Source organism: Chroicocephalus ridibundus, chromosome Z (assembly GCF_963924245.1).
Source record: "Chroicocephalus ridibundus chromosome Z, bChrRid1.1, whole genome shotgun sequence".
Classification (NCBI taxonomy): domain Eukaryota; kingdom Metazoa; phylum Chordata; class Aves; order Charadriiformes; family Laridae; genus Chroicocephalus; species Chroicocephalus ridibundus.
This window is the reverse complement of record NC_086316.1, coordinates 55,659,251-55,675,541: the sequence shown is the minus strand read 5'-3', so window position 1 is coordinate 55,675,541 and position 16,291 is coordinate 55,659,251. Positions and strand designations below refer to the sequence as shown.

At 37.3% G+C, this 16,291-nt stretch overlaps 1 protein-coding gene across 1 annotated transcript in view; it reads left to right on the top strand.

Annotated features, from left to right (window-relative positions):
- The window catches only part of LOC134509061 (uncharacterized), a 41,522-nt gene that overhangs the window by 18,656 nt on the left and 6,575 nt on the right, over positions 1-16,291 (top strand). Inside the window, exons 2-8 of the mRNA XM_063321531.1 lie at positions 2,894-3,003; positions 4,421-4,585; positions 5,790-5,822; positions 6,476-6,598; positions 8,177-8,224; positions 10,636-10,724; positions 12,913-13,005. Coding sequence (XP_063177601.1) covers positions 2,894-3,003; positions 4,421-4,585; positions 5,790-5,822; positions 6,476-6,598; positions 8,177-8,224; positions 10,636-10,724; positions 12,913-13,005 — 661 coding nt within the window. The remainder of the gene's footprint in view (positions 1-2,893; positions 3,004-4,420; positions 4,586-5,789; positions 5,823-6,475; positions 6,599-8,176; positions 8,225-10,635; positions 10,725-12,912; positions 13,006-16,291) is intronic.

The window sequence follows — 16,291 nt, the reverse complement described above, 5'->3', positions numbered from 1 at the left end:
TAGAACTTTCTTGACATAATATATGAATTCTAGATAAAAGCAGTAGCTCCTTGTTTTTAAGAAAACTCTGGCAAAAATGAAGTCATCATGGTTTGTAGAGGAATGTCATTATTTCAATGAGGTATATAAAACTCTGATTCACTCCTTTAAAAAAGGAAGGCTCACTTATTAGTACAAATCTGATGTGATGTGTATGAATAGAGAGGACCAATAAGGGAGTGAAGGGTTAGCAATGTACGTAGGTAAATAGATAAAGCCAACTGAACATGCCAAATCCGATAATGAAAGAGCTAGCTCTTGTATGATAAAAACCATTATCTGGGCTTTATGGGCAAAGAAAAACAGCACATCCGCTTTAAACAAGTTCACTCATGTCACAAGCACTCCAACTATTGCCATTGGTGCAATGCCTGCAAAGCCCATTTAATAGCTGGGTAAATGTTTAAGCAGTTAACCTGTTTCCAGCTCCATGCAACTGAGGCTACACTCCTACTTTTGATATAGCTATAGTACCATAAACCCAGCATCTGCCCTTGAATCAGCCTTGTAAGGAAAGACAGATAGAAAGAACAATATCAGTGACGTAAAATATAAGAATGGTATTTATGAATATATCCAGGCACTATACAGAACTACTGGCTAAAAATTTGCATACAGTTCCAGGGAAGACAGCTTCTGTGTCGTCTTAGACAAGCAGACGTTTAAAAGTTTGTTCTTACTATTTCCAACACCACTGGAATTCCCACAGTAGTTAGAACCAGGAGAATACTGATGTAAAAAAGTTAATGGAATGATGTAAAAAAGTTAATCTGAAAGACTAGGTCCGCGTCAGACTTCTTTTATTCGGAGGTTTGGCTTCCTGCCATGTGTTCAGGCAATAAATTGGCTGTAACAGAGCTGCTTCTAGCATTCCGCTGAGTAGAAGTATCCCAGCAGAGACAATAGGAGGCAAAACAAGGTAAGCAAGAGTTGAAGATTACAGCAGGGTTTTCAATAGGCTTCAATTTATTTTATCAGACTGCTTGTCTAGATTTTAACAAATAGTGATTTTTTTAGTTGACTTTAAAGTTTTCTTCTGAAATCTCTTCCTTAGTCTGGTTTGTGTCTTTTTTTATATAGTCCTGTATTTAGTGTATAGACTTCGTAAAGTCCGTCTGATTTGAAAGAGACGATAACCTCAGTATTTATTAGCTGTAGGGTGACAAAAGTTCTTTTTAGTCCACGGTTAAATTGTAACAAACTTGGAGGGGTTACTTTCGTTCTTTGGAAGCAGGACTGTCAGCTGCAACCCAATAGATTAAACCACAAACGATCCGATCTTTTAACAGTCTTAGTGATACCTTGTTATGAACATCGCAATATAGTATGAAATTTTATTTGGATCATACCACCATGTGAATGAACTCCAAAATTTTTAATTCTGTTTTCATGTACTTTGAAATTTTTATTTCATTTGATTTAATTTGATTTGATTTAATTTAATTCGAATTTGTTTTAATTTTATGATCACATGTGTCTGGGGGTAAGTGGAAGAGAGAATGATGGCTAAGAACAATCGAGATCACTAAGGGGGCAAGAGAAGCTATGTAACAGGTTTTCTTTGCTGCCTTCATAGAAATGAATTGATATGGTCTGTGTAGCAGGAAAAATTTTCAAATTCCCTGTGGTTTTAGGGTGATCTTGTTGCCCTTGGCCACAAATGTGCTCAAGTATATCTGATTACAGCAGTTTAAAGAGATACAGCTTGAGTTTTCTGCTTCCCTTGTACTTAGCTTAGATGTGGAGCAAAACAAAACAGACCCAAGTTTCCAAAACAAACAGTGTTTGACTAGGTTTTCAGCCAAGAACAGCATCCAGCTCTTCCAAGCCCTCTTCAAGTAGCATATACCTTACAGAACAGAGAAAAGAACTGAAGAAATGGGCATGAAGGACATTGAAACAAAGAAATAGACGTAGGGAGAGACACACAACATTTACAACTATGAGTAAGAATGAAAACAGTGGGAGTAGGTGACATCTGTGTAAGAATATGGCATGAAAGGAAAGGCTTATTGAAATGGGAGTACTTATATGTCACTCAGTATTAAGGGACATGTGAGGAAATTCAGGCTATGGAAGCTTTTGTTATTTGTTGTGCAGAGTTTTATTTGTTCTGGAGATCTAACAGAGGTGAAGTTCTACCATTGACTTGTCCATTTTCTACTTGTTCAAACAAGCCAAAATAATTAAACTTAAGTACGATCCTTCAAAACATCAAGATTACCTGTCTGTCTTTCTCAATAGAAAGCTTCCTAAGAATTTATCCACTTCCTAAATATGCTTCTGAAAATTTCTTTGAACTGTTCTGCCCTCTTCAGGAATTCTTCGTGGTCCTGGCTTGTAATCATCCTCCCTCTTTTCTTATAGCAGCGGGTGTAAGCAACATGGATGCAAGACTCTGAATCTAGATGGTTTGCACGATATCACATTGGTTTTAAAAAAAATTAAAAAATAATTTAATTAAGCACTTAGGACCAACTCAACATAAATTTGCATGAGTAACTGCAGTATATGAAGGGCAAATCCAGCAGAAGACAATTCCCTGACTGCTTCACTGGGTATAAAAATCAGGAACTGGGATCTTCAGAACTTTGATCAAGCACGGCACTGTATTTTCAATAGAAATGTTCTTTAAGGGATTAAATGTTTGGTTTTGAGCATCCTAGGTCTAACGAAGTCTTGATGCTTTGTTAATGCTGATCACCTGGCACACTAACGTCTCTCAGGATGCACAAGCTGGTATTACTGCCCACATACTCTGCAGAGCCTGATTCAGTTAGATGTTTGTAGAGGTCAGGTCCCAGTTAGGACCCAGTCAGGGAAACCACAAAGGGTCTTTTCTTTTGTTTAGCAGGCTCAGTGATAAAGCAATTTCAGCAAGAGGACGAAGACACAGGCTTTATTTTCTACCTCTGGCTACAAGCTATCAGACATTTGAAAAACGAGACATCTTTACTAGGAAGAGTGAGTTAATTGTTTCTAATAAATGTTTCACTTTTCAGTGTCCTAACTGAATGTTTATTTATAACTAGCAAGCCAAAGAGAGTGAAAAAGAGCCTTAGTTAGCCTTTGTAGTCTAGTAACAAGAGAACTGCCAGGGACAGAAGTCTTTCATTTCTACCATTCCACATAAATGTTTAATGTGAAATTCTGAATCAGTGAACTGAACCAAAGCAGATGATGGAACTCCCGTCCCCATGTGAATTCACAAATCATTACATTAGTGTCAGAGCCAAGGTCCCTCTGGCCTAACTAATATTTACTTATTCTGTGCAAAGCTGCGTGGGGCTAAAATTGCACCCTTCTTCGCTTGGTTCATTCACCAGGGTACCAGACAAAATTGAAGCGCGATGTTTTCTTTAGTCTGCACGTGCCATAAACAGTTGTCGTAAACAATTGGCTTCAGAAGAGTATTTAGACTTGAGAATTCCTGTTTCCCTTTCTTCAAACCAAAGTAAGCTCATTAGCTTTTCTGAAATGCAGGGATTTAAGCTGTGTCCTCAGGATATCTTATTAGCTGCCTGGATGGTTCCTTAGTCAATGTAGTTCCCATTCGTAGACACTAACCTCTCCTTAGAATATCTAGCCTAGGTAATGCTTAAATCCTTTTATTCATCTAGCTTCAAAGACTGAAGAGCGTTATTTTTTGTAAATATAGTCACAAATACAATATCATTTAAAAAATGCAGAGCACATTGAAGTCAAATTATTGAATTGTGAACGAAACATTAATCATTTGAAAATGTGTATGGTTGCTAATGGTAGGGGATTGATTTTTTTCTGGTCACTTGTATTCATTAGTAATTCTATTATACTCCTCAAATTGCCAAACTCCAGTCCTCATTCCTGAGGTAACATTTCCTGAACCTTGGTTTAAGATTGCAATATGGCCGCATGTCTTTAATGAAAGTCAGAAAGTCAGCTTATGCTGTGTTGGAGTTGCCATAATTTTCAGTCACTTGTGACCACTTTGAAAATTATCGTAGAGTGTATTATGAAGGACAAAAAAAATACGATTTTTCAATCCAGCTAGTGAAGTCTAGATAGCTTCCTACGATTGAGAAGCATAAATAAATTAAATTGAAGTCACATAAACCGCTTATATTTTATCTAAGGGAAGTCTTTTAAAATATATTCCTTCAACACAACTGTATCCCTGATAACCTGGATCTTAGTGGAAGTGTAGATAGATAACTGATTTACCATCACTGGAAACATCATTTTTGCCTTGCAAGACACAGGCATGGGTCATGCAAGGAGCCAAGCATTTATTGAGTTTATCCTACTTTATTTAACTGTCATTTATCAAAATTATACTCTTTCAAAATTGATTCTCAACCAAAACATGAAGTATTGTGACAAATTTTAACTCCTTCTTTAGGAACGGAAAAGAGACGCAACTCAGGCTATCAGGATTTCTCAAGTGCTTCTGCAATGCTGCTCCGCTCAGGCCGCAGAAAGCCATATGAAGTGTCTCTCCATAAAAGGCACCCTGTTAAGGGTAAATCTCTGCTCAGAACTGTGAAAAAAACTTCCGGAAATTCAGGTAACTCTTTCCCGAGCGACAGGTATGTTTGTAATCTTGGAAAGATGATTCCAGTCCAAGGCAGATCCAATTAAGTATCTGGAATGGCTTATCTATAATAATTTCAAAAATAAAAATACCTGGAGGAACAAAAAAACTGAAAGCTTCCTTTAAAACAACCAGCACAGATATACTCCTCAAATCGTGACATTAGATTTTTCATGCCACCAAACTGAGACCAGTAATTCCCGAAGTACATCTATACCTCCCTAGAAAAGAGTGAATGATATAGAGGGCTGTCAACCATTTTATTTTGGACACTGTACTAGTTCTTATAGTTCTAGTTAAAAGTAGAATTCTTACACTGTAACTATTATAATATAACAATTTTTAAAAGATTTGCTGTATTGATTATTGTAGTTGCTGTCCTGTTGCTTCTTCAAAAAACCCTTCTTTTTTTTCTGGAAGCCTTATTGCCTTAGTTGACAGACCTTTGAAGAGAAGGTCCTTGCCCATGCATACACCAGCTATGCCCATGCCGAAGGTCCAACACAGGACATGTCAGAGGGTGGCACTTCTGGAGGGTGTGACTTGGGCTGTCAGGGTGTGCGTTGTCCGTCTCTTTTGTTGACTGTACACGCAGAGTTTCTGCGCGGGCTCAACAGCGTGGGAAGAAAGCTTCTTCGACACAACTCTTATTTTTTTCAAAATGTCTGCTTAAATGCAGATGTTTCAGAGAAGGTACATCAATATAAAATGAATAACAATGTTTTCGGCGAAGTCAAGCATTCCCAGAACATTATGTCACTGCTGGTGCACGTTGAGTATCCTGTTTTTTTAATTGCCTAATTGTTCTGGCAAAGAAAGGAGTGTTTATCTTACAAGCATGTCCTGGAGGTCTGTGTGGTCTCAGAAATGTCTTAACTGAATTGGAAAGTAGCAAACCTACTTCGGTAAAAAAATGTTCAGGCTAACATTATCAAAATTGTGCCTTATAGTGTTATTCTGTAGGTGTTTGACACCTAAGTGGCTGGACCTACATCCTTCTGACATTCAGGACAGCACAGTTGTGTTCAGTAGTGACGGGGAACAATTACACTCCTGACAGCTTTTAGCAACCAAGACCTGTTTTTTTTTACAGTAGGAGATTTCAGGTCCCCAGAATAAATGCTGCTATTTTAGGTAGCCGTATGCACTCTAACCCGAAACTCTTGTCTGTACACAGATCCAATTTTCAAAGTGCAAAATTGGGAAACAGGCAAGTACTTATCTATAAAATAAAGGAAACTAGTCTAGAAACAGTATGCTGCAGAGATGCTTTCCCTACTTCACCTCTTCTTCAGAATAAAAACTTGAAACTTAATTCTGTGTTTTTCACACCTGTCTCCATGTGCAGGCTCCTGTGCACAACCTTGCTTTGGCTCTGGCTCCCCACAGGGCTCCTTCCCCCACTGTAAGACTGCTCATTCACCAGCCAACTGCTAATTCAGGCCCCCTCTCTTGAGTTCAAATTCCTCCTGTCCCCATTAGTCTCCTTCAACACAGCTATCTGCGGGTTGTCCACAGTCACCCTTCTTACACTGTCCCTCAGGCTCTTGGGTTGGAAGCCATTTTTTCAAGTTTTTGCACATATTAACTCTCCAAATGGTTCAGCATGCATCTTTTCTTCTCTCTGAAATAAACTTCCAAGCAAAGAAATCTTTGCTTTCCTTGTTCACACCACCAAGGCTCAAAATAATTGCTTAATCCCACTGCATAATTTCTATTATGTGTTGGCTATACTGTTCATAGTTCAAAAATACATAGATTATCAAGCAAAGATTGCTATAAAAATATATTTGATCTTTTTAGTATGGAATTTTACCATTTTACTGTTGCTAGTAAAATTAATTACAACTCATTTTTATTTAGGGTTTAGTCTGCGAAAAACACTGAAATGCTATATACTGACTGAAGATTCAAAAACAGTGCATTTTGACATAGATGAAGATGGTCATCACGAAATATCAACCAAGGATTCACAATCCCATGAAGGTAGTGTGCTTTTTATACCAAAACTCACTAACCGTATGTTTAGTACTATAAGACATTTTTAAATACACTAAGTACTGTGTTCAGTTTTGGGCCCCTCACTACAAGAAAGACACTGAGGGGCATGTAACATTATATTGCATCTTTATGAATATTGATAGTGATATAAAGAAAACTTCTATTCCAGTTTACAGTAGGTATATGATAAATTTAAAGAAGATTGTTTTATTTGCTCCCATTTGAGTTAATGGTAAGTCTAGACGCTTGGCTATTAAGTCGGTAAAAACAAAGATACTCCTTAGAGACAAGAGCTAAATGGAGAAAAATAGAGAAGATTTTGGAATTTGCAAGATTATTTTGTTTTTCATGGAACTCTTCCTTTATCTCAAATGCGGCTTCTCTAATTGACACCAAAAATGGTATCACAACTAACATCAAAGAAGTAGTTGTTAGAGGTTATTCTTTTGTTACAGAAGAGGCAAATAACAACAAATGCAATTATTCTAGAATTATACATTTTCCAGAGATGTGAAAGTAGAGAGAAAAAACAACAAACCATATTTCTAACTAAAAGACAAGAAAAAGTTTAAATCGGGAAGATAGCTATCAATTTACCAAAACTTTATCTTTTACAAAAATGCCAGCTTTTACAGGAATGAGAAGTCCATTACATGTGGTTCAGATAAAGACGTAGAAAGGCTTGTTTGATATATTTATAAACTAAATTGATTTATTTTTATTCTAATAAATTGTGAATAATGACAGCTGCTGTACCTGATAAGGTATTTAAGTGTGCTTTACATCTTTTGAAGTGTCTTTTACTTGATAACTTCATGGAATTTTGAAGTAACTCATACAATTAGTATTGCTGATTTATGAACAGACACCAAACCTGTGTAGGTATACAATAGAAGTAGTTTGCGGATAGATTTGTCATGTGACAATCCTGATGTAGAAGATACTGATGTTCCTGGAAGAAAAAGAAAAAAAAGGCAATGCTATGTGATATTCTTGTATGTGTAAACACAAGTACCACAAACATATATTCATGGTACAGTTAAGTCAACATCGTATTAGGAACCATCCACCACCTGGATGCTGGTGACTTTGGCCTGAAGTGGATGATGCCTTCCCCAGATATCTGGCTACGTGGTTCAGGCTGATGTTAGAAAAGCCAGAAACCCCACGCCATTGCTACCTGTTACTTTCCAATCTTGCACATTTTGTGTTAGGGTCCTCATATCTGCTGCCAAAAACTTTCAGGCTTCTCTTTAGGCCTTATGTCTCATTACTGATCTCTGTTTCCTCAGGTGCGCTCTCTTTTGCAAAAGACAGTTAATCAATCAATGTATTTATTAGACTCTGAGTTCAGACTTCAGGGTGCCTGTTCACGAGTCTAACTGTACAGTCTTAACGGGGTTATATGAATTCAGAGACCTGCAGGAAATGAAGCCTGATGCCTATTGCTAGACACACTCAGATTATGTTTCAGAACAATTCTTTCAATTGTTTGTGGTGTTTTTAAATTTGAAGAATGTAAATATCTAATTCCACATATTTGTTAATTATCTTTTATTTTAGATATTGCGTGGTTAAGCGTGTTCACAAGGAATGAACCAGCAGTAACTGGTAAGACTCCTATGGGAATTAAAGGCATCATTCTCTTTGTTAGGGTCTGTTTTTGAAGAGATGTTTGAGGGTAGGAAAAGAAGTTAGCAATGTTTTATACACAGACTTGACATTGGAAGGAACATATTATACCAGATTTTTGTTTAGGTCAGGTTGCTGGACAGTTCTAAAAATTAAAGAGCCTTTCTGTGTTGCATGAGAAGAAATCTTTGACGTCACAAAAATTGCCTTAGCAAATTATGAGTAATGGCTTGGCCTGAAGACAAATGTATATGAGGAAATAGAATGTATACAAGATAGAAAATCTGTTTGGTTGTTGTTTTTTTTTTTGTTTAAGAAAAGTGTGTGTGCTCTGTTGCTGGCATATGGGTCTTAGCTAACAAAGACCTGTTGTAACAAGAGGGGAAAACCAAAAAGAAATGGATATGAAGAAAGAGGAGACACATTTTTGGAACTTCCATATTGTAAACATGAGAAATGACTGGGAAAATCAAAGATATATTAGTGCAAGGTACTCCAGTAGAAGATAAATGTATTCCAATTTCAACCGTATAGCAAATATCCGTCAAGTCCAGGACTGCACAATGGCTAAATGAGGATTTCTAGGTAATGGTATAAAATACTGACATCCTCCCAAACCCTAACAACTTCACATTTCAGGGCCACCCCAAGCAAGAAGTGGTTTCTTGTATTTAGTTGAGTTCAAAGCATTTATTTTGAATGAATTTGTAAAATTGCCCCTTAGACTCTTGTAAGGCTTTTGTAACCCAAGAGGCCAGCGAATTCATCCAAAGGCCATCAGGGAGTGGAAGTATTACTTACGAAATCATGGAAAGGTTCCTTACTTTCCTCGCCACTCGCTGTCTGCCTGATAGGCAGATGACCTATCAGGTCATCGTGTTTTTCAGAGGTGATAGGGAAAGTTAGAGTCCTTTGCATTTACTCAGAGTAAACAATGTATAAGCAAGTTGCAATAAACTCTGTAGACAGAGGCAGCCAAGGATAATTAGAATGCAACTCCTGCTGACATATGTTCCATGTCCACTGGCTGGACTCCTGCATCCCACTTTGGGATGCCTCTAGGTCAGAACACTCTTGGCTTGGATATGAAATCTGTCTTGCCTGCTGATGTGCCTCTTACATGCTGCAGCTGAAGTTGGACAGTTGCGGCTGAGGCAATCTAAACTGATGTCAGAAAAAAATAACACAAATGGCGGAATTTTAGACCTCCTACATTCTACTACATTTTTCTGAATACATACGTAAACTGAGTAAAACGCACTAGGCTGGAGTGTGTCTCAATTTTTAACACGGATTTTAATGTTATTTTCATGCTGTAACTGGCTCACAAAAAATACCTTCAGAAGGCTTCCACAAAAGCATTACAGTTAGGGTAAGTTAGGGTAACTAAAATCAGGGCCGGGATTGGAGCGGCTAAAACCGGTCAGGTGAGATGAGTGTTCTGCTGGTTCCAAATATCCTTCAAAGGCTAAAAAATACCTTTGGTAACAAGAGAAAAATATCTTCTTAAGTGCATCTGTTAATGCATAATTACCTAACCTCTGTAAAATTAGTATTCAGTTGCTGCAATGATGCACATATAGATCAACTTCTACTTTCTTTTATATTTTTTGTCTTAAGCAGTACACTTGTGATACTTTTAAAAGCACAAGTAGTATTATTTGAAGTAAATCTGCAACCTTTGGATAATGTTACAGTTATAGCACCATTGGGTAGTTGTTAATGTCACTGGCTTTGTGAGATAACACTCTCGTATGCCATATGAATTGACAAAAGGAGCCTTAATTTGTTTACTTTCTACGTATCTGGATCTGAGGCCCTGAAGTACCAAAAGGTAATGAATGTTGTTGGTGTATCAGGCTGAGGAGTGTCCTGTATTATGACATTTCCATAATTATGACATTATGTGACATTTCCTGCAGCTGAAAGAACAGTATTATCTCAAAAGTGAGTAAATCCAATGCACCCACAATTATGATAGTGGAAAGATTTTGACATAGAAAGCATGCAGAAAATAAAAAGGAAAAACTCCTACATTTTCCATAGTGACATATACATAGTCAGGTATATTGCATAAACATGTATATTACATGTATGCATTCAGTACTAATATAAATGCCTTATATTTATTTGTGTATAACTGATATTCCATACATTAACTATAGACAAAGAAAGTATATATACGGCAAATTTAGAGCATCATAAAGTCATAGACTTTAAATACTTTATAGACGAGAATCATATCAAGAGTGATTATATTTGTTTCTATTCCTATGCCCATCAATGTAAAGTGAACCTGGATGTTGTCTCTTTACAAAATATTTTTAGCTATGCTTCATTTTACAAAGCGATATATATTTTATTACAATATTTTCCTCTATGTAAAACAGATTCTAAAAATTTGGTGATCCTCACGCAGAGGTCAAAACTTAATGAATTTGTCCTGTTGTGCAAGGGTCAGAAACAGCTATCTCTGAAGGTAAGGAGTTTATTTCCTTTGTAACTTGTGGATTCTCTTTCTTAATAGAGGACTATTTCTCCCACAGACCCTTTCAAATTACTTTTCTTTACTTACCATATTCCACATTTCACAGCTTCTGACTACCTCCACTGTATTCTGTCTGGGGAAATATTTAAAGTAGGTTATTGCAAAAATCATTGGGTTAGGTAGTTGACTACCGTCACTAGAAGACAGGAGAGAATCATAGAATCATAGAATCGCTGAGGTTGGAAGCGACCTTTAAGATCATCAAGTCCAACCTTTACCCTACCCTGACAAAAGCCACTTCTAAACCATGTCCCTAAGTGCCCCATCTACCCTTTTTCTAAACACCTCCAGGGATGGTGAATCTACCACCTCCCTGGGCAGCCTATTCCAATGTTTAACAACCCTTTCAGTGAAAAAATGTCTCCTAATATCCAATCTAAACCTCCCCTGACATAACTTGAACCCGTTTCCTCTCATCCTATCACTTGTCACCAGGGAGAAGAGGTCAGCCCCCATCTCTCTACAACCTCCTTTCAGGTAGTTGTAGAGGGTGGTAAGGTCTCCCCTCAGCCTCCTCTTCTCCAGGCTAAACAACCCCAGCTCCCTCAGTCGTTCTTCATAAGGTTTGTCCTCCAGACCCCTCACCAGCTTTGTAGCCCTTCTCTGGACACACTCCAACACCTCAATGTCCCTCTTGTAGTGAGGGGCCCAAAACTGAACGCAGTACTCGAGGTGGGGCCTCACCAGTGCCGAGTACAGGGGGATGATCACTTCCCTAGTCCGGCTCACCACACTATTCCTGATACAGGCTAGGATGCTGTTGGCCTTCTTGGCCACCTGGGCACACTGCTGGCTCGTATTCAGCCATGTTGGGCATGTTGGGAATGTTGGGTTTCAGTCTCTGTGGAGGGAGAGGGGGCTTCTTAACCAGAAAACACGCAGGAAACAAAAGGGGAGGAAGAAGCAGGAATGCTGTCTTGGAAAGAGATTAGTTTAAGAGGGGAATTATTTTCTCCTAACCAACCAGAATTAGAGGATAAGGAATATGACGAAAAGAAAATACAGCTGAACTGTATTATTCTGTTTTAAACATTTACCATCTGGTGTCAGAGCATTCCCATTTTCTCCAGTCTTGTGAAGGTTTGTTTATCACAGGAAGAGCAGCCAAGGATAGTTTTCCTTATTGGAGAGTTATAACCTTTACCAAAATCTGTCTGAGGAAGAACTTTATGTTGGAATTTATGGTCTAAAACAGGGCAAAGGTCTAAGAAGCTCAGTTTACACAGATTATGTTGAGATAAAGAATGACCCTTCATCTAATACTGGCCATGCATGATGGTGTAAATTGCCCAATACTTCCTCAAATTAAGTCTTTGATGTTTTTTGTTTGTTTTTAATTCACGGATGACTTTCCATAAAATCTATTTCCTGAAATTATTTGTGTAAATGTGTGTTGCAAGATCCATTTGTTATGTTTATAACTGTTTATCCCATTGGGATTTTCCTTTCTGCCCTTGAAAAAAACAACTATTTTGAAAGGATTTTTCTGAGACTACCTTTTCATAAATTAATTGTTTGAAAGGTGTTCCACCAAATCAGAGAAAGAACTGAGTGTTGAGCCCTAAAGGATTTTACTTCCCAATTCCCTATTTTAAAGTACCAGGTTATACCAGATTATGTTTCTTGACATGATTAAAAGCAGTTCTTATCTGAAAATGAGGTAAGACATATTTAGTGTCTCCCAAATATGTAAAAAACTTGGAAGGATCATATACCTTTCTTTCCAGAAGAATATGAATAATCTTCTTAATCTCAAGGGAAATTCTCATATGGAAGATGACAAGGCTCCTTACCTGTGATAAAGTTTTGGTATTCTACTGTAACATGGTTCAGTCTTGGCTGCATTGCAAAATAGAATGTGGGCCTTAAACAGTTTGAAGGACTGTCTTCAGCATTTGCCTTCAACCCAATTCATTTTGCATTGCAAATGGTAACAAAGAAATATATTCTTGGAAGTGTTTCAAGAATTTACCAGCTTATTCATCGTGGATAATTTGAATGTAATCATTAATGAACTCCATAAAAAGGAGAGTTTTCTTTAGAATTAATGCTGCATTTGGTGGATTAAAAGAGCAAAATATGAAGACAAAATTACCAATCTGGGTTGTTGTAAACACAGGTCTTAAAAACATCCTGTTCAGAGCCAGATTATCCTTCAGTGGAAAGATGCAACATGAAAACATGTGAGCATGAAGATCCTGACTTCAAACAGGTATATAATCTTGATCAAACAAATAAAAAATGTGTATGAGATTGTGCGTATGCAAACATAGGTGTAAAAAAAGTGTAGCTAAATGCAACCCTGCTGTTACTCATTAAGTGACTGTTTACTACTTCAGCTGATTTTTAGCATTTTCCTCAGAAAAAGGAAAATAAGAACTGTTCCGTACCTTTGACGTGACTTGTATGTATGAGTACATCCTTCAATCTACAGGCAAAATATCTAACTTTCAATTAAAACATAAAAGGCAAAGATGTTTCCTGTATTATTATGCTTATATAAAATGCAAAATAGTTTTCACCTGGTACAAATTCTTAGACAATGTCTGAAAAATCTGGATGAGTGTATTAGCAGATCTAGAAGGGTCAGATTACAAGAGTAACGATGTTTTTCAGAAATAGTGAATCCATCAATGAAAAACTTCTGGGAAATAATAAAACCATAAAAGATACATAATTTAATATAAAGAAGAAATTAAAAGTAGTCCCTAAAATACTTTCAGACTGAATTCTCTCTTAGCAGATGATTATAAATCAGGAGTAATGCATTGTGTATAGAAATACAGGTAGCCAAGTAGTTTCTTAACATGTTTTTGTCACCAAAGCTTGATTTTGTTGGCTCTTCTCTAGATAGAAATGGTAAAACATCGTGAACACAGGAAGGAAACTACTCTAGTTGTTAAATAAGATACCTTAGACAGATATTCTAAGCTAGAGAAAATGAAAAATGAAGTAAATGTAGCTAAGACTAATTTTTGTTAGTGTTGTAGTCCAGTCGATTTACTGTCTAAGGGGATTGAAAAGACAATCTTTCCAATTCCACTGAGCAAAATTAAAGGGATCAGATAGCTTTCAGAACTTCATAAAAGTGAATCTGAAACACTGAAAACCTAAAATTCCCAGCCTAATATTTCTAACATTGCTAATGTTTCTCCTAGATCAGAAAGGAATTCTGTTCATTTAGAATTAGAAAAAGTTTTTTGTTTGAAGTCATTCTGAAATGATCTTTCAAAGGTATGAGCTACAGTACTATTTATTTTTTTAAATTAATAATTAATGATCAAATCTCCTGCATACTGAACCTGGGCAATGCAAGAGGGTCCTTCAGTTTAGGTCCTTGCTGAGGTACTTACTTGCCACAAATATTCCTTTGTTCTACACAGGAGAAAGCAACAAAGCTTAGGAAATTTATAAGGCCACTTCCAGTCCCCTCCTTGTGTGATGTAAACTGTCACAGTCATATTGCCTTCTTCTAAAACCTATTTCATGCACTTTTTAATAGACAAAGATATGCCTTTTTCTGTGGAGCTGTTCATAGGGGAAGAATTAATGTCTTGATGGCTGCACGTTTTGAGGGACAGCTGCAAAGAAGAGGTGTAACAGTCGCCTGGAGAGACTTATTCATCACACCGGGTTTCTAAACAGATAATTAGAATGAAAAACTCATTCTGAGAACCTATCTATTACCTAACAAGACAGATAGTGATCCACTCATCATGGTTTCTTGCTGGTGCCTTCAAGGAGGAAAAAGAAAAAGTTACTCATTTGTGTGAGGAGAAAACAGTGGCCGGCACTTGAACATTTTGCCGTGAAAATGATAGTCAAGTCTGAATCATGAGATTCTTACTAAACCTTCTAGAATGAGTGCACTGATCAGGAAATAATTTCTGGTGAGATGAATCAAGCTTCCATTGTCCCAAGGATGAAAAAGTGTGTGAGTAGCTGACTGAGATGGAAAAATACTTCTTATGGCCAATAACAAAGGTATGTGGTGCTGCGATGTGATATTTAGGCTGCTAGCACTTAACAGTAAGTCTTAAAGACAGGCATTTTCCTTCTTCTATTGGAAGACTGCCAGTAGAATTACCAGAAACACGAGAATCTGTGGAGCCAGCTTTTATACCAGCAGGAAGAGTTGCACGCAGTGTTGTAAATTTCCATGTGGCTAACCCAGTCTTGTGGAGAGACAGTTCACAATCAATATTTATTAAAACATCTTGCATTAATTAGGCGGCTGCTACCACAATAATATAATAACAGCTCGTAACAGCAAATAATAGTTTATAACAACATCTTATTCTGATAGGGGCTTTAGTCAGGAAGGTAACACGGATCGCAACCAGTATTTATTGCAACACTATGCTGGCAAGAGCAGAAGACTGCGTCATACGTGCCATTACTGCCTCATGCAGGGCACACACCCACAGGGCCCAGCTGGAGCAGCAGCCAAAAGGTCAACCCCAGCGGTTCACTCAGGAGCAGGCTTACATTTACTTATAACTGTAATTATTTAACTCTGTAATAGAGCATTCTTACAATAATTAATAATACTGTACAAGCAAACGCAGTTAACCACACAAAAGAATGAATTAAGACATACAGAGTGTCATTTCCCTTTAGATCCCTCACAGAAAAGTTTTTCCCATCTATGTCCCCACAACATGTTGACAATGAAGGGATGTTTCCCATTCCTTTACATTTATAATTCTCCCACTAGCCAGCATGGTTTCTTTTAGCACAAGTAAGATTACATTTACAAACTTTGTCACTTGATGGAGTCCATGGACAGGAAAGTGTTAATCCCAGTAATTTCTGAAAAAAACCAGCATGTGCTTATGATGTTGAAATGAGTTTTATTTAACATTCACCATTGACATTAATGGCTAGATTTGACCAAGAGTTCTCAACTGGACTGATACTGTTTCATGCCTTATCTTCTTGCAGGCTGTCTTCTAAATTAGCAGTTTCCTTAGAAGTCTTGACCAAAACTAGGCAGCCTCGTCATATCAGAGCTGGTCCTGTATCCTTGGGACACAAGCAGCTAAACAGATAGTAGGAGCAGGCAGTACAGGGGGAAAAAATGGGGTGGATGGGGGGGAATTATCAAGGAGGGTTGTTCACATTCTGTGTTGTTACATGTATGTATAGGTTTTAATGTTCTTATTTTACCATTTTTATTAATTATACATTTTTACTATCACTTTTTAATTCTTCCAGAAGTGCAGTTTTTAGTGATTTTATGTTGCTTATCAGAGAAGTACACATCTCTTTTATTATTCATGACACATTACCACCCTCAGTCCTTTGCATATGCATACTTAACCCTCTCAGCTCTTATTATGTACTAGTAGCACTCAGTTTTCGCTCAGTTTCAAACCTTCCTTTCTCTTTCCTTTCCTGGTTGATACCCCTTCTAAATTCCCTCTTGACTTGACAGATTTGCTTGAAAGATTACGGAAGTCAACAATTCTATCACTAGATTCGACCGCTCCTCTTCA